Consider the following 21,293-nt stretch of genomic DNA (forward strand, 5'->3'; position numbering starts at 1 on the left):
TTTGGTAACGCTTTACTTGAAGGTATCGACATAATCGTGACATGACACTGTCATAACTATGACATGACACTGTCATGAACGTGACATAAACTTTTATGAATTCTGTCATTAAGTGTCATTCGTTTTTGTCATGACAAGTTGACATTGTTTGGGTTGTCTTGATTATGACAACTTGACATTAATCAAAGTGACATTACCAGATGTTGTCTTGGTCATGACAAGTTGACATTAAATTAGTTTGGGATGTCTTTGTAATGACAAGTTGACATTAACCAGGATGACATTACCAGAGGATGTCTTTGTCATGACAACTTGATATAATGTCATTCTGTTTAATGTCAAGTTTTCTTAATAAGGACATTCCAAAGAAATGTAATGTCAAGTTGTCATGACAAAGACATCTTCTTCTGGTAATGTCATCCTGGTTAATGTCAAGATGTCATAATCAAGACAACCCAAACAATGTCAACTTGTCATGATAAAAACCGAATGACACTTAATGACAGAATTCATAAAAGTTTATGACACGTTCGTGACAGTGTCATGCCATAGTTATGACAGTGTCATGTCACGATTATGTCGATACCTTCAAGTAAAGTGTTACCCTTTATTTTCCTCTTCTTTTTATAGCACTGGACAATCCGATACGCTTTGGCTGTGTAATGTAATGCAGTCCGAGAGGGAGAAAGTCTGGGGTGTCACTGCACACCGTCTGGACACATCACTGCTGTTACTCCTTAAAAAGTTAATAGCAGGGTAATTTGATTTTCTCGCTGGTGCCGTTAAAGCTCATTAAATCTTAAACCTGCTGATGCCTTAGCTGCGTGTGACATGAGAGTAGAACTCCTCCAGCTCCTGACAAAGGCTCCTGGGAGCTGCAGTTGTTTAAGGTCCAAGCTTGCCTATCATCTCCTATCTAGCCTGCAACGTAACAAAAACCACATAACTGAGAGACACGGCAGAACAGAAATGAAAAGAAAACACGAGTGATGTGTTGCTGTAACGGCTCAGGTAACTGAGTCCTCCAAACTATACGACGATATAGGTCGTTTATTCCTTCTTTCTTTTACGATCCACGGGAGCCTTTTCCGACCGCCCTCATTTCTAAACCGCGGTTTTAAACACGTCGTTAACGTTGTGAAACGGTTGCAGTTGGGATATGTTTAGGCACAAAAACTACCTAGTTAAAGCTTTAGGGCCCTATTTTAACGAACTAAGCGCACAGCGTGACAAATCCACTTTTGCTAGTTTGATGGCGGAAAAAAGGGTGCGTGCACCAGGCGCGTGGTTCTAAAGGGTTGTACTTAGTTTCTTCATTAATCAAAGGTGCGTTTTGGGCGTAACATGCAATGAACCAATCAGAGTGTTATCTCCCATTCCCTTTAAAAGCCAGGCGCGTTTGTACCTTGCCACATTGCTATTATGATGGTGGATTTGCTAAGCAGGAAGTGCTTGTGTGTGAAGTGAATGTGCGCGAGCAGATCATATATGGCACAAGCACTATGCTACCAAAACTCCATAATAGCCTACTATTTCACATTGTAATATATTTTTTTTTGCATGTTTGTGTGATGCTGCGCGTCCCTGTGTGTGTACCGAGCATAGTGTGCATGCACATTTTACTAATTTGCTGTTAAAATAACAATTAAACGCTGCGTTATTGACTTTAGACCAGGTTTGGCGCGATCACTTCCCGCTGCCTCAAGATAGCAATACGCCCAGAATGCACCTGAACACATCTCCCTGTAAGACCAGCACGCCCATGGGTGCACAGATGGGCGCTGGTGCATTTGGTATTAAACAACGCGGGTGCTGGACGGGAAATTGACAACTGCGTCGGTCTTAAGCTAGCAAAGACACTTGCGTCGGGCTTTGCGCTGCCCCGGTGGGAGATAGGGCCCTTTTTTATATTAATGAACGTCTGTTACATTCAAGCCGTTGCCAAATGAGTTGACACAAAGCTAATGAAGACTATCAGCTCCACACAACTCTCTCTGCTTACAGCCACAAGTGTTCATCAGTGAAATAGCATGACCTAGAGGCACATACATAGAGACTACAAAACATATGACGCTTACCCACTGCTAGTACCAGCTCTACTCGGCTCGGCTCGACTCGGCCGCGGTGCCCCCTCCTCCATTTTCCATTGCAGATTTTGTACCGCCTCATGCGTGAGGCGAGCATGGCTGGTCATCATAGCGACGCCGCAGGAAACTGCCGTGACGTACCGCGACACACACACAGAACGTCGAAGGTGTGTTGTTTTTGGTTCTCGGTATGTGGCTCTTGACACAGCTAGAAGACACATTTTCTTTCAAAAGAAGCTGGAGGCAGTAAAAAAAACACCGCTGGCTAAAGTATTTCAAAATGGCGGGTTTGTTCAGGATGCAAATTTACGAATCCCACTATGGCCACGCCACGACCCGCCCTGCGAAGCAGCTCGATTGGTTGGGGTTAGGCATTTGACCTGGAGTGGTTAAGGTTAGGATAGCCCGATTGGTTAGGGGATAGGACCTGTACAAATGGGGTTACGTTACCTTGCGTAAGCATGGACGCCTGGCCAATAAATGCTATTCAAGGGCGGGTCTTGGCGTGGCCATAGTGAGATTCGTAATATTCTGTTCAGGACACCCCCCCGTCTGTCGCTAGCAATGATGACGCAGTGATTAGTGACGATTCTCTCCGACCAATCAGTAGTCTGCAGGTTTTCACATCACCTTTTGGTATCGCCTCAGCTCGCTTGGAACCTTGACGGAGGTGATCCTAAAAAAAGTACCTGTTGGCAGGTCCCGGGGACTTCTTTTCATAATGGAAAACCCCAAAAGGCGAGTAGAGTCGAGGCGAGTCGAGCAGGTGCCGTGTAATGAAAAAATGCCATAGGTTACTGTATATAGGTCGGTCTACATGGCAACGTCAAACAAACTATTTTGTCGGGCCTAATCTTACAGAAAATTCATATTTATTTATGGAAAAAAGGAATTTGAACGCCGTGCAACGTGGAATCTCCATAGACAGTATGGGAATTTACACGGCGCTCGTTTTTCGACTAGTCATGACTGGTTTCCAAGATGGCTCCCGCAAGTAAACATGAACGTGTTTATAATCTATCTTATCGCCTCAGCTCGCTTGGAACCTTGACGGAGGTGATCCTAAAAAAAGTACCTGTTAGCTAGTACCAGGGACTTCTTTTCATAATGGCAAACCAAAAAAAGGCGAGTAGAGTCGAGGCGAGTCGAGCAGGTACCATGTAATGGTAAAACGACAAAAATGTCTACTGAAACATTCCAAAATAATGCCGAGCTTTAAAGTCAAATCGTAACGGACTAACTGACCCAGGTTACGTTTTAAGTTCCTGGCGTCATTAAATAACACGGTGCCAACTGAATAATCTTTGATTGCTCATCTTACTCTTGTATCTTAGGAGAAATCCCTCATCCATTAGCCACGTTCATATTTCATGATTCTTTACAATGTTTTATTAATGTTTGCTGCTTTGTGTTTCCTGCTTGCAATGCAAAACAATTTTGATTATTGATGTTATTAAAGCAATTTAACACGCCAACAAAGATGATATGTTGGCTGGAAATCCAGAAACCAGATGCAGACATGGCCAACAACACATGTCCTCCCTTTATTTTCAAATTAGGATTATTAAAATGTTTTTACAAGGGTCTTATTTGTATCATAAAGAATAGTTTTGTAAGACACACTTTCCATGACTGTTTGTGTGTGTGTGTGTGTGTGTGTGTGTGTGTGTGTGTGTGTGTGTGTGTGTGTGTGTGTGTGTGTGTGTGTGTGTGTGTGTGTGTGTGTGACTGAAGTGAACGGTTAAGTGTTAGGCTTTAATGGTCAACCTCTAAAGGTGGCGACAGAGATTTATACCTTTATTAGCTGAAGACACGGGCTTCTAATCCTCTCTACATGTCCCTTTTGGTCTCTTTCCATCCATTTGTCTGTCTATCCCTCACGCATCTGTCTTCTGTACGCCATCAATTATTCACCCGGAGCGGATGAATATTTCAAAAGGGTGCCGGACTCTCTTCTTCTATACCTCATCCCCTCGTCCCTGTCTCTGTTTTATCTCTCTGCTCTCTGCTCTCTCTGGTTTTGCCACCATCATCCTCTGTGTGTGTGTGTGTGTGTGTGTGTGTGTGTGTGTGTGTGTGTGTGTGTGTGTGTGTGTGTGTGTGTGTGTGTGTGTGTGTGTGTGTGTTTTGGATCCTGATTCCAGTCCTGTGGAATTTGTAAAAGACGTGATTTTTAGCCTCATGCTGTGAACTAGACTGGCTGCTGTCTTTGGTCACCATTTATAACCTCAGCCGACTGCAAGTGTGTGTGCGTGCGTGTGTGTGTGTGTGTGTGTGTATGTGGGGGGTCTCATGTCTGCAAGTGCACACATAAGGTATGCCTGTCTTTTTCTATTCCAGGCCTTTTTTTTTGGGAGGATTAATGGGACAGTCGTCTGGAGTGATGATGGTGTGTTGGGGCTGTCGGAGGCCGCTCCAGTCAGCTCCTCATTAACTATGAATGGGATCTACCTTTCGCATGTTTTCATAGAGGGGCTGCTGAGCCTCTCTGCATAGGCACTCTGCTCCCACAGAGGTTTCCACTTAGCCAAGAAATACGTGAGGAGAGCCACACCAAGGCTTTGTCCCAATTCTAATCCTTAAAGGGATATTTCATAAAGTCAGTGTGCTAGCTGCAGTAGATGGCCGTCGGCGCGCCGTCAGTTTAAGTGTACGCTATATTTAGAATATTTTCACCGTTTCACCTTGCTGTCAGACAGCCCTGTTTAAGTTCATGCAAGGGGAGCTGAAGCTGTCCTATGCTCTGGTCAAAGCCACCAGACTCCTTGGACAAAAACAGTAATTTTACCTCGCAACACAAAGGTTTGGGGTTTGACTTATCCGGCAGGTGGGGGCTTTTTTGCGTGTTCTCTACATGTCTGCAGGTGTTTTCCCATCTCCAGTTTTTTTAGTCTTCAAACCTTTGGATCTTTGGTTTTCCTGAAAATGGTGTAATTACAGTTTTTCTCAGTCGCTTTGGTACATTTCTCAAATCAGAATTGAAATTCTCAAAACTACCTGTTCAATCTTCACACCATTGTGTCACTTGTGCACATCAAAAAAGCAGTTTCTCATTTCTTTGAACAAGCTGCAAATGCTTTGGTACATCCATGCAAATGATTATGTACAATTCTCTGCTGTTTTCCTACATTATCAATTGCTTATGTCATGTTGATCAAAATGTATTATAATGGGTCTCTGTTGAATAGTCTCACCCCCCACAACAAGGCATTAGTTCAGAGCATAAGTCTTCACATGCAAAATGGTAGAACAAGTTGTCATAATATGTCAAGCATATTTCTATACATTTCAATTGGACATTTTTCTATATCTTTCCTGAATTGGTAAATTCCACCCAGGTGAATCTTGACTTTCTCTAACGAAGGTGCATCTCATAAACCATCAACTGGCAAGTATACATATGTATATATATATATATATATATATATATATATATATGTATATAGATAATATAAACTAGTACAGCTAACACAATGTTAAAATGTCTGAAGGCAGATAAAAAAAAAGGAGGGGTCAACAGCCAGAGAGAAAAAAAAAAATTGGACGGTCAACAGCAAAGAAGGAATACTGCAGTGTAAAAGAAAAAAAAAAAATTGCCTGTAATTCCTACAGCACTGCATGTACAGTTCTCCCTAAGGAGATTGTCCTATGTTCACATTTTCTTTGTGCTATGCAGTGCTGTCTTTTCCTTTCTGTATCGCAATGACATGGTCTGTCAACAAATTACAGTACAAACAGTAAAAAGCGTAAATGTGAATCTTGTCCAGCCTCTTGCAATCAAACTCCCACATACACTACGGTGTAACCTACAATTTACAATAATTGTTAGCCATAGTTTACATCAGAACGTCCCTCCAGAGTACACCGTTATATTGACAGCATGACTAAGCAATTTGACTTGTCTTATCCGTACACAATGACACAAGGACTTGTCATTCTGACAATGTTCATTGACACAGATATTTACTTTGGAGAGATGAACTAAGGTATTTTGAGCAAGAGACTGGCTTTTGCAGGTAATCCATGGTGTGTTGCTATTTGTACGAATTTGTTTTGAGAAATGCACTTACTGTTTTGCAAATGTCGAGGATGATTCGAGAAATGTACCAGAGCGACTGAGAAAAACTGTAATGTTAAAGGAAGTGCGCATGACGCTTAGTGACTATTTGAAATTTTGTTTGTTTTAGATGGGAACATTACATTCTATTAATTTCAATCTTAGTAATGTACAAAGGAGAAATGCAAGCATGTATACTGCAGTAATAAGGCAGGACAGAAGACAATAGATCGTGTGAATATCATTTCAGATCTCTGCAGTACTTATGGCTCACCAACAGCAAGAAACCAAAAAAGATAAAATACAGAACTTGCTTCATCGTCATTAATATTATTATCACTTGAGTCAGGCATTACAGCAACATGACATGAATATTTTTCTTCTAATCTGGGATTAGAGCTAGAGGATCAAACTGGGACCATCAGGGATAAATAGATAAATAGATAGAGAGATAGAGAGATAGGTAGGTAGGTAGATAGATAGATAGATAGATAGATTAGATAGATAGATAGATAGATAGATAGATAGATAGATAGATAGAAAAGGGAGAAGTGAGGGGAATGAGAGAGGAGACTGAACAAAAGGGCCTGAGGGCTGTTGTATTCTTCATTTTTTTACTTCTTTTTTTACTTCCTTTCAATCTCATGTGTCTGTGAGTGTGTGAATATATGTGCTCTGTGTGTGTGTGTGTGTGATTGTGTGTGTGTGTGTGTGTGTGTTTTATCAGCAGGATTTGAGCATTTACTGTGGCCTGTGTCCTGCTGCGCTGCAATCTGTTTGCTCTCCTTCCTCCTCTCTCATTACAGAGCAGCAGCACATTTGGCTCGACACACTCTTATTCTGTAATGTACTGACGGATGGTGATGGTGATGGTGATGGTGTGTATTTCTGCTGGTTTGTTCCCTTTTAGGTCCTTTGGCAAGTCATTAAAGGGCTCATGTTATGCTCATTTTCGGGTTCATAATTGTATTTAGAGGTTGTACCAGAATAGGTTTACATGGTTTCATTTTCAAAAAACACCATATTTTTGTTGTACTGCACATTGCTGCAGCTCCTCTTTTCACCCTGTGTGTTGAGCTCTCTGTTTAACCTACAGAGTGAGACATCTCACTTCTGTTCCATCTTTGTTGGGAGTCGCACATGTGCAGTACCTAGGTAAGGACTACTAGCCAGTCAGAAGCAGAGTATGAGGGCGTGCCCTGACAGTACCTAGGTAAGGACTACTAGCCAGTCAGAAGCAGAGTAGGAGGTGCGCCCTGACAGTACCCTAGGTAAGGACTACTAGCCAGTCAGAAGCAGAGTATGAGGGCGTGCCCTGGCAGTACCGAGGTAAGGACTACTAGCCAGTCAGAAGCAGAGTATGAGGGCGTGTCCTGACAGTACCTAGGTAAGGACTACTAGCCAGTCAGAAGCAGAGTATGAGGGTGTGCCCTGGCAGTACCGAGGTAAGGACTACTAGCCAGTCAGAAGCAGAGTATGAGGGCGTGTCCTGACAGTACCTAGGTAAGGACTACTAGCCAGTCAGAAGCAGAGTATGAGGGCGTGCCACGCTAGCTTGGAGCAGTTTGTGAACAGTGTTTTCTGTTGGAGATGGTAAGTCCCTTTGGGGGGGACTTTGGGCTTTTTCACTTTGTAAACCTATAACGTGCACAAAAAAGATATATAACACAATAAAGGAAAGGGGGAAAAGCCAAAAAGCGTAATATGAGCACTTGAAAGAACGATGCAATTATTGTCAGTTTAGACATTTTTAACTGCTGTGACTACACCATCCATCTTAGAGTAAAAACTCTTGTTTGAATGACTGTATAGCTTCGCTAGTAACCAAGGACGTTCGTCCTTGGTTACTTTTCTCGGCATATTCACCTGTACTACAAGTATTGCTTCAAGTTGTGATGCTTTTACTCTAATTGGGATTATCTAAGTAATAATTATCCACGTCTGCTCATCACATCCCCATAACCGGAAGTCCCCGGTATGATATTAGTTGCTAGCTTACCGCTGAATAAGACATGACGTAAAATTGCGGTCGTTTCTCCGCTCTGCTCTAAAGCAGCGACAGTGTGAGGAGGGGGCAGGGGGAGGGGTTAGACGGAGATGCTTTCAAATCTTGCTAGCTTTTTAACATTACCACCCTGCCTTTAATGTGCTTCAAATCCTATTGTAGCTTGGCCGGGAAAAAAAATCATCATTATTTAATTTTTTTATGTTACCTTTATTTAACCCGGAAGAGACTCATTGACATTAAAATCACTTTTTCAAGAGTGTCCTGGCCAAGACAGGCAGCAGTACAACCACACATACAATACATACAAACACAAAATACGCAAAAACTGTCTTACCCAGAACACACAATACAAGTTAGTTTCTAACTCCCTATTTTTCTCACTGACTGTCTGGTCTGGCATCGTGCCAGTGTGACCACACAGCCGACAGTGACGCTGCAGGCTCGGATAATGAAAGCACACACACACACACACACACACACACACACACACACACACACACTCACACACTGAAACACACACACCGTGTTAGTGTCAGAGGCGCCGAAGATATCGCAGCATGCCTCGGGTTGGACAGTATGTTACTGTGTGTGTGTGTGTGTGTGTGTTTTTGTGTTTGTGTGTATGTATTTGTGTGTGTGTGTGACAGTGTGTGTGTGTTTTCATTATCCGAGCCTGCAGCGTCGCTGTCGGCTGTGTGGTACGTGTAATGACGATTTTTTTGTCAGCCATGCTACAATATGATTTGAAGAACATTAAAGGCACACATACACACACACACACACACACACACACACATGTGCGTGTGTGTGTGTGTGTGGTGTGTGTTTTCACCTTCTCCCTCTATGCGGAGTGGGATTACTTTGATTGACAGGTGTGACCGTTGTTTGCCACGCACACACACACGCTCACGGCAACAATGTGGTTATTATAATTGCAACATGAACATGTCAAGTATGGGGTCGTCATGGCAACAGTAACGTGCACTGTCTTACCTTGACAAGAGTGCCATGTTATGTTTTATCTGCACGCAGGAATATTGTTATTCTGACACCAGTGGTTCCTTCACTCCAGGCTCAGTCTGAGATACTTGTAATCCTCGCTGGCTGAGGACATTCACGTATGAATTTTAACATAATTTTAATATATCGATAGATTTACTTCTGCAGCTGATATGAAAGTATAGACTTTGTTCGAGAAATATTGGGTAAACTATTGTTCCAACAGTAAAGACCAAAGTTCAGGCCACACATGAGGTTTATCTTTATCCAACTAAAAGAGAAAGAGCCTACATTAGCCCAAAGTTGAATAATGTAGGGTTGTCTGTACGCTACATCAGTGGCGTCTGTGATGCATAAATGAGGCTGCTCTCCATTTGGCCGTGCTGGTGAGCCGTATGTTAAGCAGCAGCAAGAGCAGGGGACTCTATTTAAATGGAGTGCAGGATGCACGTGCTGCGGCAGGTGTAACGTTGCATTTCTGTCAGACGATATCAGACAGTAGCAGGGAGCGTGGCGGCTGCTTCTCGTGGAAGAGGAATTTTAATAAGATGAATTAAAAACAGATAAATATCAGGCAGGGCAACATAATGAACACGTTACCTACAATTGAAGTTGCTCAATGTTTTTTTGGGAACAACTTTTATTTGCTGTCTTTCAAGGCAAGGCAAGGCAATTTTTATTTGTATAGCACATTTCAGAAGCGGTGCAATTCAATGTGCTTTACATAAAACATTAAAACACAGTTAGAAATTAATAAAAATGAATACAAAATTAGAAATAGTTAATACAAAATTTAAAAATTTAAAAATAGATTAAATACAGGAATAAAAGAATAAAATTCCCAATACAGTGCAGTGCAAAGAATTAAACATAGGCAGTATCAAAAAGAAAGGTCTTCAGCCTTGATTTAAAAGAGCTGAGCGTGGGTGCCGATCTACAGTTTACCGGAAGTTTGTTCCAGATACGTGGTGCATAGAAACTGAACGCTGCTTCCCCCTATTTTGTTCTGATTCTGGGGATGGCAAGCAAACCTGTCCCTGATGATCTTAGAGGCCTCTGCGGTTCATAGTTCACAAGTAGATCCGAAAGGTATTTGGCCCTGCAGAGCATTAGAGGAGAAAATCAATATTAATCTCATGTTTGTAAGTTGAAAGCTGGGAAACAGTTGGCTAAGCTTAGCATTAATACTGGAGGGGGAAACAACTAACCTGACTCCGCCAGATGGATTGCTTCACATTTGCTCGGCATATCCATCTGGGAACTTTCCGTTGGAGAACTTTTGGGAAGGGGTGAAAATACTTAGCTGATTAGCTGATTGGATAAACCATCTGTCTATCACCTATGTTGGTGATAGACGGGCCAAATCAACCAATCAGATCCACGAAGCGTATGAAAATATAACCACAAGCCAGGCTACCCCTGCTGCTGCAGGCAAAGCATAGCTTGTTAGCTCAGCAAGCAAGCAACATGTCGGTAAAGGATATTTGCCGTTTGTGTAACGAGAATTTAGGAATAAAAGACACCATTTCAGGTTCCCGGACCGCTGGCTGAAAATACTGGTTAGCTGATTGGATAAACCATCTGTCTGTCACCACCTAACCCACCTCAAAACCAACGCTGATTGGCCCGGTCGTTTGGCTAACGGCTCCAAATTTTCTCTATCTCAAGATGCCAGACTGATCTGCGAGGCCAGATCAGGACGGTCTCACGAGGCTAGGAAACAACTAGCCTGGCTGGAAATAGTAACTTGAAATATCTGATTATGGATAAATAGCCAGGGGGAAAGAGAACTGACTAACTGACACATGTCATGTCTAGCTCCTGTGGTCTAGTTTTTTTTTTCTTAATTTCTTTCATTAGTTCTGTTTGTTTTGCCACTTCCTGTTTTATTTTGATACTTCCTGGTCTTTGTCTGCCTTCCCGCCGAGTGGGATTACCTTCCCCCGCCCCGATGTGTTTCCCCTGTGTCTCGTTATCTTCCCCGTCCTTGTGTATTTAACCCCCACCTGTCACTTACCTCGCTGCGAGATCGTCTTTCGTCTGTGTTAGGCATTTGAGCGGCTATCCCCGATTCCAAGTGCTTCTAGTTTTTCCTGTTTTTGGATACCCTGTTTGCCTTTTGCTCTGGATACCGTTGCCTGTGCATTTTTTTGTGTTTTGATTCAATCACCTGAGAGTTGTGCTTCTGTGGGTCCATCTTACCTGTGACCGTGATAACACAAGCGTAGTGTAGCAAAGAGTCCGACCAAGGTGAACGAAAATGCCCTCTGTCGACCCTCCGTGTAGACGTCTAATTAGCATCATCCATCATCTTTAAATGAGATCTGTCAGTCAGTTTTTGAAAGGGTATGTGAGTTTTCAAAATGACTGAATATGCCAGAGGGAGCAGAAAATCATTTGAAACTGCCCGATATGAATTGACATGTACGGTTGAGCTGTTGCACCCTTGTAGCAGCAGCAGTGATTCACTTGATTCAAAGTCATTTTTCATAAAATGGTTAAGATCCCATATAGTGCTCATTTTCAGCTTTATACTTGTATTGATGTTTACGTGCTTTAATGTTAAATTAAAAAAACACATTATTTTCCTCATTCTGTCTGTCTGAATATACCTGCGTTCACCCTCTGCCAGTCCGCTCTGATTGGTCAGCGTTTCCGGGTCTTCGGCATCTGCGCTCTCGGAGTCTCTGCACCGTCGTTGCAGTTGAATGATTTTAACGGCACTGTAGCGCCACTTTCCATTTGCATTATGGTTGTGACATCACAATTTTACTGAAGTCCTGGCGGCTCGTTTAAAGGCACCGTTTCTGAATACTGGCTGTGTGCATTTCTCTGAGGACTACACCTGTTGATACTTTCATAGTATTTATATAGCACCTCGACCCACTTTATAGTGAAAAAAGGAAATGGAATCTCACTTTTTACAATACGGGACCTTTAATGAGTTCAGTTTTCCAATATTTTATCAATAGACTGGTTTTGTAGAAATTCAAACCATTAGATTTTAAAATGGCTAAATTTGAATAGATTTAGATGATGTTAGTCATGTTGGAAGATTTTTCTACTTTTTCAGATAATGGAAGTCTGATTTTGGAACAAATCTGCTTTTTGCCAGTTTCTTACAAATGAAATACTTGATTTAGTAGTGATTATCAGACATAAGTCCCGTTACAACTGCTAGATGTCTCATGATCTGACTGACGGAGAGCCTCCCTGCATTAAGAATGGATCTCTTTGTTTTGGGCGGGGGGGGTCACAAGACTTTGAGAAGCAGCGGTTTCAACTCTAAATTATGGCTGTACTTGAAGGGCAGAAGCAAGCCCACACAAACTGCAACATCATTATTTTATTTTGCTTTGGTTAAGCATGTGATTTGAGCATATGATTTGTCATTCTCACTGAATATCTGACTAAAACTCATAGTTTTTTTTACCCCGTGTGTCTTCCGACAGGTTAACAGACCTGTCAGGCTCTCTCACAGATGGACCAGTGAACTACAAGTACAAGACCAAATGCACTTGGCTAATAGAAGGATAGTAAGTATCTGTGTTTTTCCTCTCCTCTGTCATCATTTATCTTACTTAGTTCTACATGGTTAAAAACGTTTTTTTGTATCTGGCTGAAGGGCTCCAGATAAAGAGAGCTTTATTACTGTGTGAATAGAAGGACTTTGTCTTTGTATGTAGTTATTTTCCTCCAGAGTTGCTTTGTGCCCAATGAGTGCTCAGAGATGCATGCTGCACCGACTGAATGCACACAGACATAGCTATGTAAAGCGCTGTATACTGTACATTTAATTCTACGGTTGTTGACATGCAGTGCCTGTGTTGCACTCTTGAAAAGAAATGACTCCGTCTTCTTTTTGTTCTGCAACTTTATTTTCCACGGAACTGCATTTTTTTTGTGTGTGTACAGTTTTAACGAAGCAGCCGGATATGACACAGCGTTTTTCTCACAAACTCAACACTCACAAAACCTCAAGTCACGCAGACTGATGACGAATAGTGGAACTCGGAAGTGTCGTACATCGACACCGGCGTGTTAACAATGAAATAAAGTTGCGTAACATCTGTGTATCGTGGTAAAACAATTATTTTTTTTATTTTTTTTTATTATAACATTTTGTAGCTTCATGACATTTGCATATCTTATATTTCTGGGTCGCAACACCTGCTTGCACTTAAAGGTCCCATGGCATGAAAATTTCACTTCATGAGGTTTTTTAACATTAATATGAGTTCCCCCAGCCTGCCTACGGTCCCCCCAGTAGCTAGAAATGGTGATAGGAATGGGCCGATCTGGAATCTTCTCCTTATGAGGTCATAAGGAGCAAGGTTACCTCCCCTTTCTCTGCTTTGCCCGCCCAGAGAATTTGGCCCACCCATGAGAGAGAGACATCATGGCTTTCAAATGAGCAAAGTGGGAGTTGGTCAAGACCACACCCCCACCCTCCACCTTGCCCCCCCACCCCCTCCTCCTTAATAGCTACAGACACAGAAATGGGACATCCTAACGAAAGCTCATTTTGGGACTGGCTCTAGTGGCTGTAATTCTGTACCATGGCTGAATTTCGGGAAAGACACTTCAGATACAGTATTAGGGGACCACTAAGGTCTATATAAAAGACTTCAGATACAGTATTAGGGGACCATTAAGGTCTATATAAAAGAGACTTCAGATACAGTATTAGGGGACCATTAAGGTCTATATAAAAGACTTCAGATACAGTATTAGGGGACCATTAAGGTCTATATAAAAGAGACTTCAGATACAGTATTAGGGGACCACTAAGGTCTATATAAAAGACTTCAGATACAGTATTAGGGGACCATTAAGGTCTATATAAAAGAGACTTCAGATACAGTATTAGGGGACCACTAAGGTCTATATAAAAGATACTTCAGATACAGTATTAGGGGACCATTAAGGTCTATATAAAAGACTTCAGATACAGTATTAGGGGACCACTAAGGTCTATATAAAAGACTTCAGATACAGTATTAGGGGACCACTAAGGTCTATGTAAAAGACTTCAGATACAGTATTAGGGGACCACTAAGGTCTATATAAAAGACTTCAGATACAGTATTAGGGGACCACTAAGGTCTATGTAAAAGACTTCAGATACAGTATTAGGGGACCACTAAGGCCGTAAATAAAAGAGACTTCAGATATAGTATTAGGAGAACACTAAGGTCTATATAAAAGAGACTTCAGATACAGTATTAGGGGACCACTAAGGTCTATATAAAAGAGACTTCAGATACAGTATTAGGGGACCACTAAGGTCTATATAAAAGAGACTTCAGATACAGTCTTAGGGGACCACTAAGGTCTATATAAAGAGACTTCAGATACAGTATTAAGGGGACCACTAAGGTCTATATAAAAGAGACTTCAGATACAGTATTAAGGGACCACTAAGGTCTATATAAAAGAGACTTCAGATACAGTCTTAGGGGACCACTAAGGTCTATATAAAAGAGACTTCAGATACAGTATTAGGGGACCACTAAGGTCTATATAAAAGAGACTTCAGATACAGTATTAGGGGACCACTAAGGTCTATATAAAAGAGACTTCAGATAAAGTATTAGGGGACCACTAAGGTCTATATAAAAGAGACTTCAGATAAAGTATTAGGGGACCACTAAGGTCTATATAAAAGCATCCAAAGAGCACCATGTCATGGGACCTTTAATGTTTGTTCTTCATTATCTCCTTGGGAAATATTGAAGGAATGTTGGGCTCAGTCAAATATTTGAAAAGGCCATTGTGAACATTTTTAGCTAAGTCAAGTCCAATTTATTTGATTAGCACAAAATCCTGAACCACAAATTTGCCTCAAAGGGCTTTAACTATGGATTGATTGCCAGAACATTTGGTGCAGTTATCTATGGCACACTGTGAATAAAGGCTATTTTAAACCATTCCTTCCTTTCTCATCTACTGTATTTAACTGACAAGTACAGTGCCTTGCGAAAGTATTCGGCCCCCTTGAACGTTTCGACCTTTTGCCACATTTCAGGCCTCAAACATAAAGATATAAAACTGTAATTTTTTGTGAAGAATCAACAACAAGTGGGTCCCAATTATGAAGTGGAACGAAATTCATTGGATATTTCAAACTTTTTTAACAAATAAAAAACTGAAAAAGTGGGCGTGCAAAATTATTCAGCCCCCTTTACTTTCAGTGCAGCAAACTCTCTCCAGAAGTTCAGTGAGGATCTCTGAATGATCCAATGTTGACCTAAATGACTAATGATGATAAATAGAATCCAGCTGTGTGTAATCAAGTCTCCGTATAAATGCACCTGCTCTGTGATAGTCTCAGAGGTCCGTGTAAAACGCGAGAGCATCATGAAGAACAAGGAACACACCAGGCAGGTCCGAGATACTGTAGTGGAGAAGTTTAAAGCCGGATTTGGATACAAAAAGATTTCCCAAGCTTTAAACATCCCAAGGAGCACTGTGCAAGCGATAATATTGAAATGGAAGGAGTATCAGACCACTACAAATCTACGAAGACCCGGCCGTCCCTCTAAACTTTCAGCTCATACAATGAGAAGACTGATCAGAGATGCAGCCAAGAGGCCCATGATCACTCTGGATGAACTGCGGAGATCTACAGCTGAGGTGGGAGACTCTGTCCATAGGACAACAATCAGTCGTATACTGCACAAATCTGGCCTTTATGGAAGAGTGGCAAGAAGAAAGCCATTTCTTAAAGATATCCATAAAAAGTGTCGTTTAAAGTTTGCCAAAAGCCACCTGGGAGACACCCCAAATGTGGAAGAAGGTGCTGTGGTCAGATGAAACCAAAATCGAACTTTTTGGCAACAATGCAAAACGTTATGTTTGGCGTAAAAGCAACACAGCTCATCACCCTGAACACACCATCCCCACTGTCAAACATGGTGGTGGCAGCATCGTGGTTTGGGCCTGCTTTTCTTCAGCAGGGACAGGGAAGATGGTTAAAATTGATGGGAAGATGGATGGAGCCAAATACAGGACCATTCTGGAAGAAAACCTGATGGAGTCTGCAAAAGACCTGAGACTGGGACGGAGATTTGTCTTCCAACAAGACAATGATCCAAAACATAAAGCAAAATCTACAATGGAATGGTTCACAAATAAACATATCCAGGTGTTAGAATGGCCAAGTCAAAGTCCAGACCTGAATCCAATCTAGAATCTGTGGAAAGAACTGAAAACTGCTGTTCACAAACGCTCTCCATCCAACCTCACTGAGCTCGAGCTGTTTTGCAAGGAGGAATTGGCAAAAATGTCAGTCTCTCGATGTGCAAAACTGATAGAGACATACCCCAAGCGACTTACAGCTGTAATCGCAGCAAAAGGTGGCGCTACAAAGTATTAACTTAAGGGGGCTGAATAATTTTGCACGCCCAATATTTCAGTTTTTTATTTGTTTAAAAGGTTTGAAATATCCAATAAATTTCGTTCCACTTCATGATTGTGTCCCACTTGTTGTTGATTCTTCACAAAAAATTACAGTTTTATATCTTTATGTTTGAGGCCTGAAATGTGGCAAAAGGTCGAAAAGTTCAAGGGGGCCGAATACTTTCGCAAGGCACTGTATATGTACTTTAAATCTAACCTGGTTATTCACTTTCATTTCAGATTTTAGACCATGTGTACAACTCAAGGCCCGCGGGCCAAATCCGGCCCCTCGCAGATTTTGATCCGCCCTGCATATCAACTTAGGTTCACAATAATTAACAGCCCACCTAGTTTTTGTCACTTTTTCAACATTTGGTTGCTTTTTCTGAAGTTTCAGTCACTTTTGCCGACGCTTTTGGCGCATTTTTCCCATGTTTTTTTTGCCGCTTTTTCCAAATTTTTTTTCCGTTTTTTTCTTAAATTTGCTAAGTTACTTATTTGCTGACTGTTTTGGGGCTTAATGTCGGCCAAAATGCAAGTGAGAAGACTGTACAGTATAAGACATGCAATAATACAGTCAAAGATAGTTGACATTTTCAAAATAAAAGCATGTCAATAAACTAAACATGTCTGGCCCCGGATTCTTAGTGAAACTGAGTTTGACACCCCTGGTTTAGAGCCTTCAGCATCATTATTTGTATTTGATTGTTAAAATAAACATATAGCACACAGAACCACAGGAACATGGTGTTTACAGGATCCAGGTTTCTGTGTCAGAGTGCTCCCTTTAGAGTAGGTATAAAGGCCTTTCAAAAACTGTGAAAAAAGCTTCTTTTTTTTTGACGTTTTTCACGCCCTTTTTTTCGTCTACACATTTTCAGCGCTTATTTCTACGTCCCATATTTTCTGATATAACACCAAAATTGAAAACGGGTCAATGTGACCCAAAGTCAACACAAGGGTTAAAACCGCAGACTTTATAAATAATGGAAACACCTTTCAGAAGTAAGAATAATATGAAGCATATAGGTAATACCCTGTATATTCATCAAATGCATTTCCGTCATGCCCCATCTATTGTGTGTTCCTGTCTCCTCTCTCTCCCAGTCCGAATGCAGTGCTCCGGCTGCGCTTCAATCACTTTGCCACTGAGTGCAGCTGGGACCACATGTACGTCTACGACGGAGACTCCATTTACGCCCCTTTGATTGCCGTCTACAGGTGAGCGCCTGCTACTCTGAATAGGAGAGAGCTGGGAGAGAGGGGGGGAAATATGGAAATGACTCAGGCAGCCTTTGGCACGGCTTCAATAGCTCCAACAATTATGCAGTCAAATGACTTCACATATAGGCAAACAAAGGGTGTGATAATAGAAAGAAATATTGCACTTACTCGCATAATCCCTGAATACCACTTCTTTCTGGAGCTTTATTGCATAATATTTCCCAACAAAAAGGACAATCAACAAGCATGTGGGTGGCCCTCTTTCATTTGACAAGAATGCATAAAAAAATTAAATAAAATAAAATAAAAAAAAGTAATGCCACAATAATTTATCCAACTCCCACTTATTACTCTGCTCCATAGGGGCTTATCTCCTGTTGAGAGTTCAGTTGCTCCCAGGAATATGAAGCAGCTAACCAAGGAAACATTTGAATATACAAAGCTTAGACTTGTGTGGACTTATTACCTTCAATAAATAGGCTTCTATTGTTTAATATAGATGGGCACATACGTGTGTTTGGAAGGAAAGGCTATGAGGAACATTATGTTTGCAGTCCATTGCATTTATTAAAAGAGGCAGGCAGGCCGAGCAAATAAGAAACCCCCCAACCCCCACTGTAACAATCTCATCAAAAAATAAAGCCCAAATGCGGTATGAATCTCCGCTGAGGTTTTTTACTTAAAAGCTAATCGCTGTCATATTTTCAGTGGAGGTCTGCATTTGCTCAAATGGAATCCTTTTTATTGTACAGCTCTCCAGTGGTGCTTTCAGACCAGAGTCCATAAATATACAGCTTTTATCATTATTAGTTTTCTTTGTTGAGAGGGACTGTCTGTCTCATTGTCTGTCTCATTGTCTGTCTCATTGTCTGTCTGTCTGTCTGTCTGTCTCTCTCTCTCTTTCTCAGTGGTCTAGTGGTAGCAGAGACCAGGGCTAACGAGACGGTCCCAGAGGTAGTGACATTGTCCGGCTACGCTCTGCTTCACTTCTTCAGCGACGCTGCCTACAACCTGACCGGCTTCAGCATCGCCTACTCGTATGTCTAGACGTCAACTGTCCTTTACTCATATAAATATATATATATATATACTGTATGAATGTCTGATAAATCCAATTTACCAGCCTGATCTCACAGAAGACGTGAAATGAACCAACCCCGTTTTTACTCCCAACTCGTCACATATTGACGCTCGGTCAGTGTCTCTCAGCGTCGGGAAACCGATGCAAACATCCCCCTTCAGCGCCTGTACGGAACGCACCGGACAGAGCAGCAGCTTGGCCGCGGCGCTGTCAGATGACGTAGTATTAAGAGCAACAACGGTAGCGAGTAGTATGAAAGACCGCAAATCCGCGTAAGAGGGCAGGTTGGGGGTGGTGGATGGGTCAAACCAGGGGCGTCGGACTGGAGGGAAAAAGGGGACTGAGTACCCAGGGCCCTCATGTGAGGAGATGCTAGAATTAATAGCTGTGGATGCAGGGAAGGGCCCATAGAAAATGCCTTTCTACAGGGCCCAGAATTTTGAGCTACGCCCCTGGGTCAAACAACACAGGACTTTCAACCAGTTCACTGAAAAGTACTTTGTTGTAAACCCACCCACCATCTTTTCCGAAACCTAACTGTGCCGTTCTTGTGCCGTCCATGTCAGTTAAACGTACGTCCACTCCCGACCCAGACTGTCGAGAAGTGATGCCAAGAGTCCCGACCAAGCGCGTCTAAATATGACGCTAAAGGAGACTTTTTGCGTCAATAACAAACACCAGAGGCACCTGGGAGCCCGGATCGCTCAGTTGGTAGAGTGGGCGTCCATTTTTAGAGGTTTACTCCTCGATGCGGCAGGCCCGGGCTTCGACTCTGTCATTCCCCCCTCAAATAAAGGTCTAAAAATGCCCCCAAAAAATAATCTTAAAAACGCCAAAGGCACCTGACCAAGTGTCGCATTTTGACATGATGGGAGTGAGAATGTGTTGAATGAACACGACTTCTTAACACCTCGTTACGTGTTGGCAGCTCGAATGTGTTAAAAATGATTGGAAAGTAACAATGTCAATGGAAAGCCAATTAGGATCCTTTGTCGTGGTGGATACCCAAATTCCCTGGTTCAACACAGACCGGTCTAAAAGTCAGCCTAGGGAGGAGGCTGGGGTGGATGGATGTGTCTAACGAGAAGTACTTTAACCCATTCACCCCCCAGGAGACCGCTGTTTGTGTGAAACCAATGTTGAGTGATTTTAACTTACATATGTACCCCGCCCTTCAGAATCTCCACCCCCCCCCCCGATTCAGGGACAGATAACTACTGGCTGGCCGGCACATTTTCCATTTACACAGCCAGAGCACACACAGAAAATAAAAGCTACAGTAGGTGACCATGAGAAGATATTCTCTGAATTTGACAAACAAAAAAGTGTTTTGGATTAACATCACTTACTAACGCAAATTTTTTTTTATGATTATTTTTTGGGGGCTTTTTCCACCTTTTATTTTGAGTGAGAAAGGGGAGAAAGAGGGAGAAGACATGCAGCAAATTGTCACAGGTCAGATTCAAACCCTGGACTTCTGCGTCGAGGCATAAACTTCTCAGTATACGTGCGCCTGCTCTACCCACTGAACCAACCCGGCCACACATTTTATTTTTTTTAAAGCACAGGTTGTAAAACGGTTTGTTGAGTTTGTCCCCTTTTGCTCCCGAACGTTACACATTTGATTGTTTTAAGCTGTTTAGACTGGGCAGTACAGTCTTTTGCTACGTTTACACGTGGCCAGCTATTTTCATAAACGGACATTTCAACCTCTCAGTTTTCAGAAAAGTGTTCGTTTATATGTACCCGTGTATATATATATATGCCGTCAATGCTGTCAAGAGCATGCCAGACCTGTAGGTGGCAGTGTAACGACAAGCTCAAGCCCACGTTAGCCAATCAGAATCCCGATAATAGCAACAACAGCAACCAATCACGTCCTCTTTCTCTCTCTCGGCTGCCTAAACCTCCGTTTGTCTCAGTTTACATGCAAACGTGCAAACGAAGTTTTCCAAAATCTCCACTTTGGCCGGAGTTTTTAGAAATAATCGTTTTCTGTGATAAAAACGGGGTTTTTGTGTAAATGAGAGGCCAAACCGCAGGAAAATATCTGCGTCTTCCCTTCGTGTAAACGGGGCCTGAGTTGTACTGTTTTTTTTGGGGTTTCCCAACCCTACTCAAGACTCACTCGTACAGAAGGCTACAAACATAAATTATACCCTGAACACCATGCCACAAACTGGGCTGCTTTGTGTCAGCAGTGATGGAACATTTAATGATATGTGGTAGGCAGGTTGTACACATGGGAGGAGTGAGTGAGGACAGTTAGTGCACACGCGCGCACACACACACACACACACACACACACACACACACACACACACACACACACACACACACACACCCCGAGGGGGGATAAAGGTTGTCATGACGACCCTCTTGTCACAGCAGCAAACCGGCTTTTTGTATTAACAAAAAGATGATTTTCTACCTCTG

General features: G+C 42.2%; 1 protein-coding gene across 4 annotated transcripts in view; it reads left to right on the forward strand.

The window, feature by feature from the left end:
- The window catches only part of atrnl1a (attractin-like 1a), a 345,015-nt gene that overhangs the window by 26,954 nt on the left and 296,768 nt on the right, over positions 1 to 21,293 (forward strand). For all 4 annotated transcript variants that reach the window (XM_039784008.1, XM_039784009.1, XM_039784010.1 and 1 more), the window contains exons 2-4: positions 12,604 to 12,687; positions 17,660 to 17,773; positions 18,685 to 18,813. In XM_039784008.1, coding sequence (XP_039639942.1) covers positions 12,604 to 12,687; positions 17,660 to 17,773; positions 18,685 to 18,813 — 327 coding nt within the window. The remainder of the gene's footprint in view (positions 1 to 12,603; positions 12,688 to 17,659; positions 17,774 to 18,684; positions 18,814 to 21,293) is intronic.

Source organism: Perca fluviatilis, chromosome 19 (assembly GCF_010015445.1).
Source record: "Perca fluviatilis chromosome 19, GENO_Pfluv_1.0, whole genome shotgun sequence".
Classification (NCBI taxonomy): Eukaryota; Metazoa; Chordata; class Actinopteri; order Perciformes; family Percidae; genus Perca; species Perca fluviatilis.